Here is a 15,887-nt window from a genome sequence, read left to right on the forward strand (position 1 = left end):
AATTTTATGTAGTTTTACTGTGTCAAAAATAAATATTTAATTTCTATTAATTTGGCAATAATTAGATTTTCAATACAACAAGTATACTACTACATATTAAGGTTACGGCGAAGAGAGCAAATTTCAAAATATCGTATCTCAAGAACGAATTGAGATATAATCATGAAGTAATAAGCATTTCCAAGAGAATTTCATGTAGTATTAATTTTTTATTTCTATTAATTTGGTAACAATGAGGTTTTCAATACAACTGGTATAATTACTACTATATGTATATTAGGGTTATGGCGAAAAGAGCAAATTTAAAAATATCATATCTCAAGAACTACTTGAGATATCATCATGAAGTAAGAAGCATTTTTAAAGGAATTTCATGTAGTTTTAATATTTTAATTTGCAATTTGGTTCCAATAACGTTCTTAATATAACACTGCACACTGACAGATTAAAGGGTTAGATAGAGAAGATTAAATTAAAAGGATCGTATCTCAACAACTAATTGAGATATCATTATGAAGTAAGAAGCATTTCAAAGAGAATTTTATGTAGTTTTACTGTGTCAAAAATAAATGTTTAATTTCTATTAATTTGGCAACAATGAGGTTTTCAATAAAGCTAGTATACTACTACATATTAAGGTTATCGCGAAAAGAGCAAATTTCAAAATATCATATCTCAAGAACGAATTGAGATATCATCATGAAGTAACAATAGCTTCTGAATATAATACTGCATACTGACAGATTAAGGTGTTAGATAAAGAAGATTGAATTTAAAAGAATCGTATCTCAAGAACTAATTGAGATATCATGATGACGTAAAAAGTATTTTATAGCAAATTTAATCTAGTTTTCAGTTCAATCTCCTCGTTGCAGCTGCTATAGCAATACAGAAAAGATGTTGCAAGGAGAGATGAAACGTTAAATTTAAAAATAATATTAAGAAATAATTGTTGGTTGCTGTAAAGGTTAAAGTAGAGAAAAGCATTAAAAACGACGAGCTTCATTCCCGATTTGGTAGCGAATCAAGTTCGGTTAAACGACGACGAGACCAAGAGGAGGCCGGTAGCCTAGGCGTTGGTGGTTTTTCCCGTGTCCTTAAATTGGCCATAATTGAAAGGCACATGTCTGAAGGTGGCGCCAGGTATTCGCCTTGCGGTCGACCTCTTTTAATTAAAACCACCATAGTAATAATACCGAGTTGAATATAAACCTTAAACATTAAAGTGAAAAGATTTTATAAAGAAGATAGGAATTGAAGAAAGGAGTTGTCGGGCCACACATCGAGCGTAAATTAAATTAAATCCTCAACTTGTTTTTCGGTCGGTTAGCGGTTCGACGCTAAGTCGAGACTATAAACAAAGCCGTATTATTGAGGTGTTTGATTACCGAAAGGAATTAGCGTTTCTTCGGAGTAATGTTGAAGAGGATCGGACGTATAAACCTCCCACTATGTCCAAGGCGGAGAAATACCAAGAATATGGTGGCAAGAGGACGGCGTTAACTTTCTCATTTGACCATATTTGGATTGAAACGTGTAATGGCGTGACAACGTCCACCTTACTTATCGCATTTATCATAACTTTACAAGATTCTCATATAAAAATATGAATCTTTACTAAGAATTTGAAAAATTTTTCTTCCTTTCACTGTTAACACCCACAATTTTCTTTCGTTCTTTAAAGTTACTCGTATGCAAATAGGGGAGCTTTCTCGCGTTAAGAAAGATTTTTTCTCTTGTCCGTAGTAACCGTGTAGTGCTCGGACGCACTACACGTCAGCCGTACGAGATTAATTGCTCCTTCAAACAGAGCTAATGGGTGCTTATGCAAGAAGCAAACTAATTAAAGGTGCTCCCCATCGGTCATAGAGGCCCGATTAGTACAAAAACTGGCACAAAGTGCGTTCGATCACCGTTTTTGCCCGGAATTTACATAACCAGAATATAAGGAAGTGTTTTCAAAACACTTCCTCTTAATAAAGAAATTGAAATTGTTTTCGAAAAACTTGTTCATCAAAATATTTCAAAATAAAGAATTTTAAGATTTCACTCTTAGATTGCTTATAAAGCAGCGACTAAGCATATCCTTGAAAATAAATAAAAACCAATTGAATAGTTTATTGTATTACAAACATTGCAATCGAAGCATGTTTAGATAATTATAATTTATTATCAATTGGTTATTGTTTAGTTATAGACTTATTTATAGAGGACTTCGAGAGTAATTATTAAAGAATTTTAATTGGAATTTATTAATTTAATCACAATTTGATGATAATTAATATATTCTCAAAATCACGATGAGAATTAAATCGAAAATGTTAACAATAATAAAAAGTTCAAAATCATACCTTTAAGGACGAATAAGTTGATTAGGTAATTAACGCTTATTAGATATGATGTTTTGATTAATAATTTATGCTATTTAATAAAAATGATTCATTCCTATATGCTAATTTATGAGTTATAACCCATTTCGTTGCTAAAAAGCTTAAATATAATGTTTTTTCTGGTTTTGGGTTGGTTATATTGGTAACGATGAAGTTTATACAAATAAATCTTGACAAATAAGTTTCTTGGGTTAATAATAAATGTTTCATATTAATAAAGTTATTTAATTATTATTTTTAAATTAACAACGTTAATTTGAATACTTTTGTGTATCAGAGTTGGTTAGGTTGGTAACAATGGTTGATGAGACAAAATTATTTCTTGTCATGAATTTTATGATGAATTACGAATATTTTCTTGTACTAATATATTTTGTTTATCTTTTTTAGTTTCTGAGTTATAACCCATTTTATTGATAAACAACGTAAATGTAGGTTTTTGGGATTTAGGGTTGGTTATGTTGGTAACAAAAAAGTTTATGTAAATGAATCTTATCAAACATGTTTCTTGGGTTAATAATGAATGTTTTATAACCATGAAGTTATTTAATAACTTTTTTAAATTTGGAGTTATAATGCAATTTTATCTTAACAACCTTAATTTTAACACACTGTGTTAATTAATTATTATACCCGATATCATCATTGCAAATATGCAACCAATATCACGATTTGCGTGTTACAATACGAATGCTGCGATATTGGTTGCATACTTGCAATGATGACGTCGGATACGATAATTAAATAACACTCTATATTTATGTATCAGAGTTGGTTAGGTTGGTACCAAATTAATTCTCGCAATGAATTTTATGATGAATTACGAATGTTTTCTTGTACTAATATATTTTATTTATCTTTTTTAGTTTTTGAGTTATAAACGATTTAATTGATAAACAACGTAAATGTAGGTCTTGGGGTTTAGAGTTGGTTATGTTGGTAACAAAAAAGTTTATGTAAATGAATCTTATCAAACATGTTTCTTGGGTTAATAATGAATGTTTTATATCAATAAACTCATTTAATTATTTTTTTTAATTTGGAGTTGTAACGTATTTTTGTCTTAACAACGTTAAATTTAATACTTTTCTTTACATATCACTTAGTTAGGTTGGTAACGATGATTAATGAGTCAAAATTGATTTTAGCAATGAATTTTAAGATAAATTTTATTGCACTAACAACTTTTCTCTATCTTTTTTAGTTTCTGAGTTATAACCCATTTAATTGATAAACAACGTAAATGTAGGTTTTTGGGATTTAGGGTTGGTTATGTTGGTAACAATGAAGTTTATGTAAATGAATCTTGTCAAACATGTTTCTTGGGTTAATAATGAATGTTTTATATCGATAAAGTTATTTAATAACTTTTTTAAATTTGGAGTTATAATGCAATTTTGTCTTAACAACCTTAATTTTAACACACTGTGTTAATTAATTATTATACCCGATATCATCATTGCAAGTATGCAACCAATATCACGATTTGCGTGTTGCAATACGAATACTGTGATATTGGTTGCATACTTGCAATGATGACATCGGATACGATAATTAAAGAACACTATGTATGTTTATGTATCAGAGTTGGTTAGGTTGGTACCAAATTAATTCTCGCAATGAATTTTATGATGAATTACGAATGTTTTCTTGTACTAATATATTTTGTTTATCTTTTTTAGTTTCTGAGTTATAACCCATTTTATTGATAAACAACGTAAATGTAGGTTTTTGGGATTTAGGGTTGGTTATATTGGTAACAATGAAGTTTATATAAATGAATCTTATCAAACATGTTTCTTGGGTTAATAATGAATGTTTTATATCAATAAACTCATTTAATTATTTTTTAAATTTGGAGTTGTAACGTATTTTTGTCTTAACAACGTTAAATTTAATACTTTTCTTTACACATCACTTAGTTAGGTTGGTAACGATGATTAATAAGTCAAAATTGATTTTAGCAATGAATTTTAAGATAAATTTTATTGCACTAACAACTTTTCTCTATCTTTTTTAGTTTCTGAGTTATAACCCATTTTATTGATAAACAACGTAAATGTAGGTTTTTGGGATTTAGGGTTGGTTAAGTTGGTAATAATGAAGTTTATATAAATGAATCTTATCAAACATGTTTCTTGGGTTAATAATGAATGTTTTATATCAATAGAGTTATTTAATAACTTTTTTAAATTTGGAGTTATAATGCAATTTCGTCTTAACAACCTTAATTTTAACACACCGTGTTAATTAATTATTATACCCGATATCATCATTGCAAGTATGCAACCAATATCACGATTTGCGTGTTGCAATACGTATATTGTGATATTGGTTGCATACTTGCAATGATGACGTCGGATACGATAATTAAATAACACTCTGTATATTTATGTATCAGAGTTGGTTAGGTTGGTACCAAATTAATTCTCGCAATGAATTTTATGATGAATTACGAATGTTTTCTTGTACTAATATATTTCGTTTATCTTTTTTAGTTTCTGAGTTATAACCCATTTTATTGATAAACACCGTAAATGTAGGTTTTTGGGATTTAGGGTTGGTTATGTTGGTAACAATGAAGTTTATATAAATGAATCTTATCAAACATGTTTCTTGGGTTACTAATAAACATTTTTTATTAAAAAAAAATTTTTGCTCCCTTTTTAATTCTTGAGATAAAACTGAATGTTTCATTGTTAAATTTGGGTTAAATTTAAACAGTAAACCCAATTAAAAACATCAACCTTTCCCAAGCAGAGCCATTTATCTAAGTGATTATCGCCGGACCTATGAGAAGTCATAAAAAATCTCCAGGATAATCCCGCATACGTGGTACCTACACGGGTTATCTTTTTTATTGTACAATTTATTCCGTATAATTATACCCAATTGGGTTTTTTATTTACATCCGAGGCGGGTAACTCGATGCAACGTAATTTTTCGGGGGTTCACACTTTTTATTGTTCCTTTGGGAAAAAGGAAAAAGAAAGTTTCCCCTTTTCTTTTTAGAATATTCTTTCTAACTCACATTTACGTGTGGGTATAATTTGTCATTGGATACCGTGTTTATGTACCGAGATTATTAGCATCTAGCGAGATAGACTGACGCGAGGTAGTTATCTGTAAATAGACGGACATCTGTAAGTCAAATTTAGGAATGTTTATGTTTATAGCTGTCTCCGGTGACACCGGATTATTGTTACTTATGGCTTAACAAATTTATTGCGCAATCGGATCTTCTTTATTTCGCGATTTCACAAATTCTTTGGGATTTTTTTTTTTTCGGATAAACGTAGAAAATTGGTTTTTGCACCAAATTAAAGCTGAATATTTCTTTTATTACCTCAAAAATTGTCAACTTGATGCATTAAATTGCTCCGTTATGAAAATACGCCAATTTGGATTATGTAGGAAAAACTTTAAATGATCTCTCTAACCGTATTTTGAGGACTTAGGAAATGATTTATACCTTAAATTATAGCTAAGAGAATTTATTTTTGCATTATCCATAGAAATAATATGGGTTTATGCATAAAATTTCTTGAAATCGAATCGTTTATGAAAACTTGTTAAGGTGGATTTTGTCGAAGACAGCAAAAATGTTCACCTCAACCTCATTTTGAGGAGTTAGGAAATGATTCATACTTTAAATTAAAGCTAAAAGAATCTATTTTAAGATAATGCATAGAACTATATATGTTATATATTCAAAATTTTTTGAAATTGATTTTTTTTTATTTCACGAAAAATGACAGCTTAAAATTATCACCTTTACTTTATTTTGAGGAATTAAGAAACGATTTATACCTCAAATTGAAGCTAAAAGAATCTATTTTTAGATCATGTATAGAACTAATTGAGGTTGATGCATAAAATTTCTTGAAAACGAATCCGTTATGAAAACTTGTTAATTTAGATTTTGACAAAAAAAGTAAAAATTTTAAATAATCATTTCAACCTTATTTTGAGGAGTTAGGAAATGATTCATACCTTAAATTAAAGCTAAAAGAATCTATTTTAAGATAACGCATAGAACCATATATGTTATATATTCAAAATTTTTTGAAATTGATTTTTTTTTATTTCACGAAAAATGACAGCTTAAAATTATCACCTTTACTTTATTTTGAGGAATTAAGAAACGATTTATACCTCAAATTGAAGCTAAAAGTATCTATTTTTAGATCATGCATGGAAATAATTGAGGTTGATGCATAAAATTTCTTGAAAACGAATTCGTTATGAAAACTTGTTAATTTCGATTTTGAGAAAAAAAGTAAAAATTTTAAATAATCATCTCAACCTTATTTTGAGAAGTTAGGAAATGATTCATACCTTAAATTAAAGCTAAAAGAATCTATTTTAAGATAACGCATAGAACCATATATGTTATATATTCACAATTTTTTGAAATTGATTTTTTTTTATTTCACGAAAAATGACAGCTTAAAATTATCACCTTTACCTTATTTTGAGAAATTAAGAAACGATTTATACCTCAAATTGAAGCTAAAAGAATCTATTTTTAGATCATGTATGGAAGTAATTGAGGTTGATGCATAAAATTTCTTGAAAACGAATTCGTTATGAAAACTTGTTATTTTGGATTTTGACAAAAAAAGTAAAAATTTTAAATAATCATCTCAACCTTATTTTGAGGAGTTAGGAAATGACTTATACCTTAAATTAAAGCTAAAAGAATCTATTTTAAGAAAATGCATAGAATTATATATGTTATATATTCAAAATTTTTTGAAATCGATTTTTTTTTATTTCACGAAAAGTGACAGCTTAAAATTATCACCTTTACTTTATTTTGAGGACTTAAGAAATGATTTATACCTTAAATTATAGCTAAGAGAATTTATTGTTGGATTATCCATAGAAATAATATGGGTTTATGCATAAAATTTCTTGAAATCGAATAGTTTATGAAAACTTGTTAAGTTGGATTTTGTCGAACACAGCAAAAATGTTCACCTCAACCTTATTTTAAGGTGTTAGGAAATGATTAAATTAAAGCTAAAGAATCTATTTTAAGATAATGCATAGAAATATATATGTTATATTTATAAAATTTTTTTTTAAACTGATTTTTTTAATTAAGTTCACGGAAAATGACAATTTAAAATGATCATCTTTGCCTTATTTTGAGGAATTAAGAAACAATTTATACCTCAACTTAAAGCTAAGACAATCTATTTTTAAATTATGCATAGAAACAATTACGTTTTATTAATAAAATTTTTATAAAATGATTAACGAATTAAAAAATAATTTTTACCTTAAATCAAATCCAAAAGTATGTAATTTGATTAATTTTTAAAGATTATTATTAAAGTTTATTTTTAAAGTCAATGCCCTTCAATGAGCAACAAATTAAATTTGTTATCACAAAAAAATTTTTTCCTTAATCCATCCCAACGCTGGACAACAGCGGTTCAATTCCGACATTGAATGCCATTTTTATTGTACCTTATCAGGTATAGAAAATTAATTAACGTGGGATGAATTACGAGTTTTAACATAACTCGCATTCCACGTTCTGATTCATGTCATATATGTTATTAAAACAATTTATTTTCATTGCAAGTTTTTTAAACTCAACTCTGTTTAATTAAATTCTTAGAATAACTTTTATGTTCGTTTAACCCACTTTTTAAAACTTATTTTTTTACCAAGAATCACACCAAGGTTTAATAATAAGGTAATTTTGGGTGTTATTTATTTAATTTTTTGTAATTTCTACCTTGAAGAGGTAGTGGCCGTTGAACTTTCTTGTGTATTGTTAACGTTATCTACGCGACTATAACAATAATAATAGCCACTAAAAATAACACCTTGCGATTTCTCTTGGTTAAGATTAAAATGTGATTTTTATAAAAAACTTGTATTAAAAAAAATTACAAATTAATAGCAACGCGACGTAATAAATCGCAAATCAAGAAGTGAAATGTAACGAAAGTTGAATGCTTAGCATGCAAATTATAGTTATTAGTCGACCAATTATTTCTTAACTACAACTAACGTTTGTGTTTTTGATTTAATTAATAATTCAATCTCGGTTAATTCTTAATTTAACTCATTTTGTGTAAATATTAAATAGATAAGGAGTTAGGGTAATAATACATAATATTTTAGCAGTTCTTTCTTTTTTCTTCATTAACATAATTTACGATACCTAATTTTTGATTTTATTTCTTCTTAAATAATTTACAAGGTTGTTACCCTCTTGAACAGAATCGATAGCTAGGTACACCGGTTCATTTATCGACTTCTTACTATTACAATTGCAGTTTGTTCAACCGACTCACGGTAGCACATTAAATCTTGGGTTCGAATCAAAACCACTCTCATATTGTGTGTATGTATCGCCACATCTCTCTTCCTTCTCAATACGTATCGCAATCCGTGGAGATTCAAAACAATTCTTTTAAGAAAACAAATAAATAAGTATAATAGACAGGACATAAATATATTGATACGTTTTAGAAGCGTATAATTCGAATTTGATTTGTGGTCGGCTGGAGAACATGCCGGAAGCTTTTGTAGTTCAAATTACATAATAATTCAGTCATTGTAAACGATATCTCGAGGGGAATATGCGACAGCACACGACATAACTCACCTATCAAAATAAATTATGATAATTATAATGATAGGAATAAATAATAACGAGATGGTAACTTCCTCTCACCGCTACCGGGACACCAATCTTGATTTATATGGATATTTTTTTAAAATTTGCTTTTAAGTAAGATGCCAGAAAAAATCATGTTCTAATAACAAAGTAAAAATGCACCTCGGCCTTATTTTTATCATCAAAACTGAAACAAACTAGATACTCTTGGCTTTAATTCTTAATTCGTTAAGATATTTTCCACAAATTTTGTTTATCAAACATAATTATTTCTATGCACTTTCTAAAAATAGATTCTTTTGGTTTTAATTTACAGTATAAATCATTTCGTAATTCTTCAAAATAAGGTAGAAGTGATTATTTTAAACTTTCATTATTTGTGACATAACCTAAATTAATAAGATTTCAAAAAATTTATGCATCAACCTCAATTATTTCCATACATGATCTAAAAATAGATTCTTTTAGCTTCAATTTGAGGTATAAATCGTTTCTTAATTCCTCAAAATAAGGTAAAGGTGATAATTTTAAGCTGACATTTTTCGTGATATAACCTTAACTAAAAAAAAATCAATTTCAAAAAATGTTTAATATATAACATATATAGTTGTATGCATTATTTTAAAATAGATTCTTTTAGCTTCAATTTAAAGTATGAATCATTTCCTAACTCCTCAAAATGAGGTTGAGATGATTATTTAAAATTTTTACTTTTTTTGTCAAAATCGAAATTAACAAGTTTTCATAACGAATTTGTTTTCAAGAAATTTTATGCATCAACCTCAATTATTTCCATACATGATCTAAAAATAGATTCTTTTAGCTTCAATTTGAGGTATAAATCGTTACTTAATTCCTCAAAATAAGGTAAAGGTGATAATTTTAAGCTGACATTTTTCGTGAAATAAAAAAAAATCAATTTCAAAAATTTTTGAATATATAACATATATGGTTCTATGCGTTATCTTAAAATAGATTCTTTTAGCTTTAATTTAAGGTATGAATCATTTCCTAATTCCTCAAAATGAGGTTGAGATGATTATTTAAAATTTTTACTTTTTTTGTCAAAATCTAAATTAACAAGTTTTCATAACGAATTCGTTTTCAAGAAATTTTATGCATCAACCTCAATTATTTCCATGCATGATCTAAAAATAGATTCTTTTAGCTTCAATTTGAGGTATAAATCGTTTCTTAATTCCTCAAAATAAGGTAAAGGTGATAATTTTAAGCTATCATTTTTCGTGAAATAAAAAAAAATCGATTTCAAAAAATTTTGAATATATAATATATATAGTTCTATGCGTTATCTGAAAATAGATTCTTTTAGCTTTAATTTAAGGTATGAATCATTTCCTAACTCCTCAAAATGAGGTTGAGATGATTATTTAAAATTTTTACTTTTTTTGTCAAAATCGAAATTAACAAGTTTTCATAACGAATTCGTTTTCAAGAAATTTTATGCATCAATCTCAATTATTTCCATGCATGATCTAAAAATAGATTCTTTTAGCTTCAATGTGAGGTATAAATCGTTTCTTAATTCCTCAAAATAAGGTAAAGGTGATAATTTTAAGCTTTCATTTTTCGTGAAATAAAAAAAAATCGATTTCAAAAAATTTTGAATATATAACATATATGGTTCTATGCGTTATCTTAAAATAGATTCTTTTAGCTTTAATTTAAGGTATGAATCATTTCCTAATTCCTCAAAATGAGGTTGAGATGATTATTTAAAATTTTTACTTTTTTTGTCAAAATCTAAATTAACAAGTTTTCATAACGAATTCGTTTTCAAGAAATTTTATGCATCAACCTCAATTATTTCCATGCATGATCTAAAAATAGATTCTTTTAGCTTCAATTTGAGGTTTAAATCGTTTCTTAATTCCTCAAAATAAAGTAAAGGTGATAATTTTAAGCTGTCATTTTACGTGAAACAAAAAAAAATCAATTTCAAAAAATTTTGAATATATAACATATATGGTTCTATGCGTTATCTTAAAATAGATTCTTTTAGCTTTAATTTAAGATATGAATCATTTCCTAACTCCTCAAAATGAGGTTGAGATGATTATTTAAAATTTTTACTTTTTTTGTCATAATCCAAATTAACAAGTTTTCATAACGAATTCGTTTTCAAGAAATTTTATGCATCAACCTCAATTACTTCCATACATGATCTAAAAATAGATTCTTTTAGCTTCAATTTGAGGTATAAATCATTTCTTAATTCCTCAAAATAAGGTAAAGGTGATAATTTTAAGCTGTCATTTTACGTGAAATAAAAAAAAATCAATTTCAAAAAATTTTGAATATATAACATATATGGTTCTATGCGTTATCTTAAAATAGATTCTTTTAGCTTTAATTTAAGGTATGAATCATTTCCTAATTCCTCAAAATGAGGTTGAGATGATTATTTAAAATTTTTACTTTTTTTGTCAAAATCTAAATTAACAAGTTTTCATAACGAATTCGTTTTCAAGAAATTTTATGCATCAACCTCAATTATTTCCATGCATGATCTAAAAATAGATTCTTTTAGCTTCAATTTGAGGTTTAAATCGTTTCTTAATTCCTCAAAATAAAGTAAAGGTGATAATTTTAAGCTGTCATTTTACGTGAAACAAAAAAAAATCGATTTCAAAAAATTTTGAATATATAACATATATGGTTCTATGCGTTATCTTAAAATAGATTCTTTTAGCTTTAATTTAAGATATGAATCATTTCCTAACTCCTCAAAATGAGGTTGAGATGATTATTTAAAATTTTTACTTTTTTTGTCATAATCCAAATTAACAAGTTTTCATAACGAATTCGTTTTCAAGAAATTTTATGCATCAACCTCAATTACTTCCATACATGATCTAAAAATAGATTCTTTTAGCTTCAATTTGAGGTATAAATCATTTCTTAATTCCTCAAAATAAGGTAAAGGTGAAAATTTTAAGCTGTCATTTTTCGTGAAATAAAAAAAAATCAATTTCAAAAAATTTTGAATATATAACATATATGGTTCTATGCGTTATATTAAAATAGATTCTTTTAGCTTTAATTTAAGGTATGAATCATTTCCTAACTCCTCAAAATAAGGTTGAGATGATTATTTAAAATTTTTACTTTTTTTTGTCAAAATCGAAATTAACAAGTTTTCATAACGAATTCGTTTTCAAAAAATTTTATGCATCAATCTCAATTATTTCCATACGTGGTCTAAAAATAGATTCTTTTAGCTTCAATTTGAGGTATAAATCGTTTCTTAATTCCTCAAAATAAGGTAAAGGTGATAATTTTAAGCTGTCATTTTTCGTCAAATAAAAAAAAAATCAATTTCAAAACATTTTTAATATATAACATATATGGTTCTATGTGTTATCTTAAAATAGATTCTTTTAGCTTTAATTTAAGATACGAATCATTTCCTAACTCCTCAAAATGAGGTTGAGATGATTATTTAAAATTTTTACTTTTTTTGTCAAAATCGAAATTAACAAGTTTTCATAACGAATTCGTTTTCAAGAAATTTTATGCATCAACCTCAATTATTTCCATACGTGGTCTAAAAATAGATTCTTTTAGCTTCAATTTGAGGTATAAATCGTTTATTAATTCCTCAAAATGAGGTAAAGGTGATAATTTTAAGCTTTCATTTTTCGTGAAATAAAAAAAATCGATTTCAAAAAATTTTGAATATATAACATATATAGTTCTATGCGTTATCTTAAAATAGATTCTTTTAGCTTTAATTTAAAGTATGAATCATTTCCTAACTCCTCAAAATAAAGTTGAGATGATTATTTAAAATTTTTACTTTTTTTGTCAAAATCGAAATTAACAAGTTTTCATAACGAATTCATTTTCAAGAAATTTTATGCATCAACCTCAATTATTTCCATACATGATCTAAAATTAGATTCAATTTGAGGTATAAATCGTTTCTTAATTCCTCAAAATAATGTGGGTTCCATTTTTTTTAATTTTTGCTTATTCTGACGTTAATTTTTAAAATTATTTGCACGATACATAATTTTGAAAATGAAGAAATAACTTTTACATCAAATTAAAGATAAAATTATGCTCTCCGAGATAACACATAGCAAATAATAAATTTATCAAAAATAAATAAATATAGGTTGTATAAACAAACAAAATCTAAGTTGCTGCAAATTTAAGTGTTTTTAAAAAATGCAAGATTTAATTTTAATGATGATGTAATGATGTTTCAGATTTTTTTTCTGGTTAAGAAATAAATTTAGAACCGAAAATAAAGAATAAATTTTTATTATATTAGCTTCCGTTTTTAAGATATTTCGTTTTAAACTTAAAGATTTCGTCGATTTTTGCGAAATTCGCGCCTTTTGATGTAAATATCGAATAATCGATTTAGAAATCATTTTTTTTTAAGATTATACTTGGCGATCAAAATTTTTTGAGTAAAGCAAACCATTGACTGGAAAAAACAATGATTACGAAATCAACACAATAAATAATCAGCGAGCAAAGGTATCTTTTAATATTTTATTATTTCTCAAAGATAACAGAACGGCAACAAACGAGTGAAATTAAAAATAGACTCAAACGAATTTATTCGATTATCTTGCAATAAACTAAATCAAATAAGAAAGTGATGCTACAAATTGATTCAAAACGAAAAAAAAAAACCGAAAGAATGGGTTTATGCTGCAACAAACTAACAATTGATTCGAATTTGGTTTGTTAACACCGCGACGATAAGGATCTTTCATTTTTTAGATACGGCGATAAAATAACAATAATACTATGTTATCAGAATTGAGAGATATAGACGTTTTTAACTAAAAAAAATAAAAATAAAGTGTAAATTAAATAAGGTTTTATTTATTTATAAAATGTATTGTTGTTATTATTTATTTCTTCAATAAATTCTCTTTGGTTTTGAAATGTAATGTGATAAGTGGTTACGTAAAGTTCCGTCAAAACCGCAGATGTGTATGGTTAATTGTAAAGTTAGAAGGATATCAAATTATTTTTTTGTTATTAAATCTTTTTTAAGAAAAAAATTAATTTCGTACATTTACTCACTTGAGCTCATTAGGTATCATCCAGTATATTCAAAGACGAGTGGTGCCGCCTGGAGCATCACCCAAAACCATCCTAGAATCACGGTTTAACACAAAACATCCGGAACTAACACTCAAAATATAAATAAATATAAAGAGATTTCCCCACTTTTAAAAAAAAAACACTTTAATTTTTTTAATGAGAATTATTCGAACTTAATAACAACACTCATCGATCCTCTTAATCCAAATTAGTTTAGTTTATAATCCAATTTGATAATCACTTTTTATGATATCCGGAAATGTTGATTTCGATTTGGACTTTCGAAATTTTGGTGAAAATGATTTTTGGTCACAATCCAATCGCGAATGATATTAATATTTCCGGTGCACATTGATTCGGAATCGTTTTAGGTACGAAATACGAATAGAGTGGGTCGCGTTCGCACGTTCGTTCGGTAGTAGTTTTAAATCGTAGAGTATTGGGGTACGGTAGTAGTAGTAGTACTTGGGTACCTCACCGTAGCGCTGTGGGCAACATTGTGGGCACCGGATCGGAGTCAGGTTCGGTCGTGCCCCGATCGTGGCGTACCCCAGCGGCTGGTGGTACTACGAATCCGTTCGAATCGGAGTTTCATGCGTGCGAGAGCACACATGACGATTACCACGACAACGACACGAGGAGAACGATGAGGATGAGGAGGAGGAGGATGTGGTAAAATGAAATCGGCGACACTTTTTAGACTTGCGCAACTTGTATACACATTTCTGTACACGGTAGCCGAGGTTTATCAATGTCGACGGATTCGAGAGATGTCGAAGTCGAGCCCCTCAAATCTCACTCGACAATGAGATCTACGAATATCTTAACTGATTGTGGACCAGACGTGAAGAGGATTAAATACTTTTTTTCGTTTTATCGACATATAGGATGTACTAAAAGTATTCCACTCAATAAATATGAATCGATTCTAACAATCATATTGTTAGAAGCGAATTTGCGCTTGTAAATGCAACAGGCGATGAGTCAAAAACTAAAAGAGATAGAAGGAAACCTTTGGAATCAAAATCATTCTGTGTTAACCCAGAAAACATTCCTGATTCATATTTATACTCCATCATATAAGTTTAGCAACTCAATTTAAGCTTAAAGAAAAAATGCAGCCATTTCACATTTTTTTAACAATACATTAAGATATAGATGCAAAATTAAAAGAGGTGGGAAAAGGTTGTTATTTAGAAAAATTATTACTACTAATAGGTTTTGAGTCAAAAACTAAAACAGATAGAAAGAAATTTTTCAAATACACATTATATTTCATTTTTCAAGTACACGATTATATTATAACCCATCGAATATATACTTCATAATTCTAATAATTTACTTCATTTGATACAATTTTTTGATACATTCTTTTAATATCATCTTGTTTTGTTTACACAGAAAATATTTACTTGCTTAAATCAGCTTGTTGTCATTCACGTTTAATACATTAATATAGGTATTTTCCTTTTTCTCTTTAATGTTGTATTCGCTTTTAATTTAACGAGGAAAAAACATATTCTTAATTATTTATTTGTTTCTCCTGAAATTCAGAAAAATTAGTAGTATACGTTTTGTTAATCAAATTATCCGAATATTTCGACTATTCGAATATTTAAATTTGCAAAATTCCGAGCCCTAAACCCAAACCCACTCTACAACTAAAAATTCTGTGATTTCACGTTTCTAGCAACATAACAGGTTATGAGTCAAAAACTAAAAGAGATAGAATGAAATTTTTCGAATGCAAAATATTCCCAATTAAT

The 15,887-nt window shown here is 27.4% G+C and overlaps 1 protein-coding gene across 4 annotated transcripts in view; it reads right to left on the reverse strand.

The window, feature by feature from the left end:
* Positions 1–15,887, reverse strand: part of LOC111418628 (RNA/RNP complex-1-interacting phosphatase) — a 268,726-nt gene that overhangs the window by 16,348 nt on the left and 236,491 nt on the right. The window contains exon 1 of one of the 4 annotated variants that reach the window (XM_023053259.2): positions 14,091–14,720. The exons of 2 other annotated variants lie outside the window; for them this stretch is intronic. In XM_023053259.2, the coding sequence (XP_022909027.1) occupies positions 14,091–14,092 (2 nt within the window). In that variant the 5' untranslated portion in view covers positions 14,093–14,720. Of the gene's footprint in view, positions 1–14,090; positions 14,721–15,887 lie in introns of those variants that run through there. One more of the 4 variants, XM_023053257.2, reaches the window with a different exon arrangement.

The sequence above is a fragment of the Onthophagus taurus genome, chromosome 10, assembly GCF_036711975.1.
Source record: "Onthophagus taurus isolate NC chromosome 10, IU_Otau_3.0, whole genome shotgun sequence".
In the NCBI taxonomy this organism is placed as follows: Eukaryota; Metazoa; Arthropoda; class Insecta; order Coleoptera; family Scarabaeidae; genus Onthophagus; species Onthophagus taurus.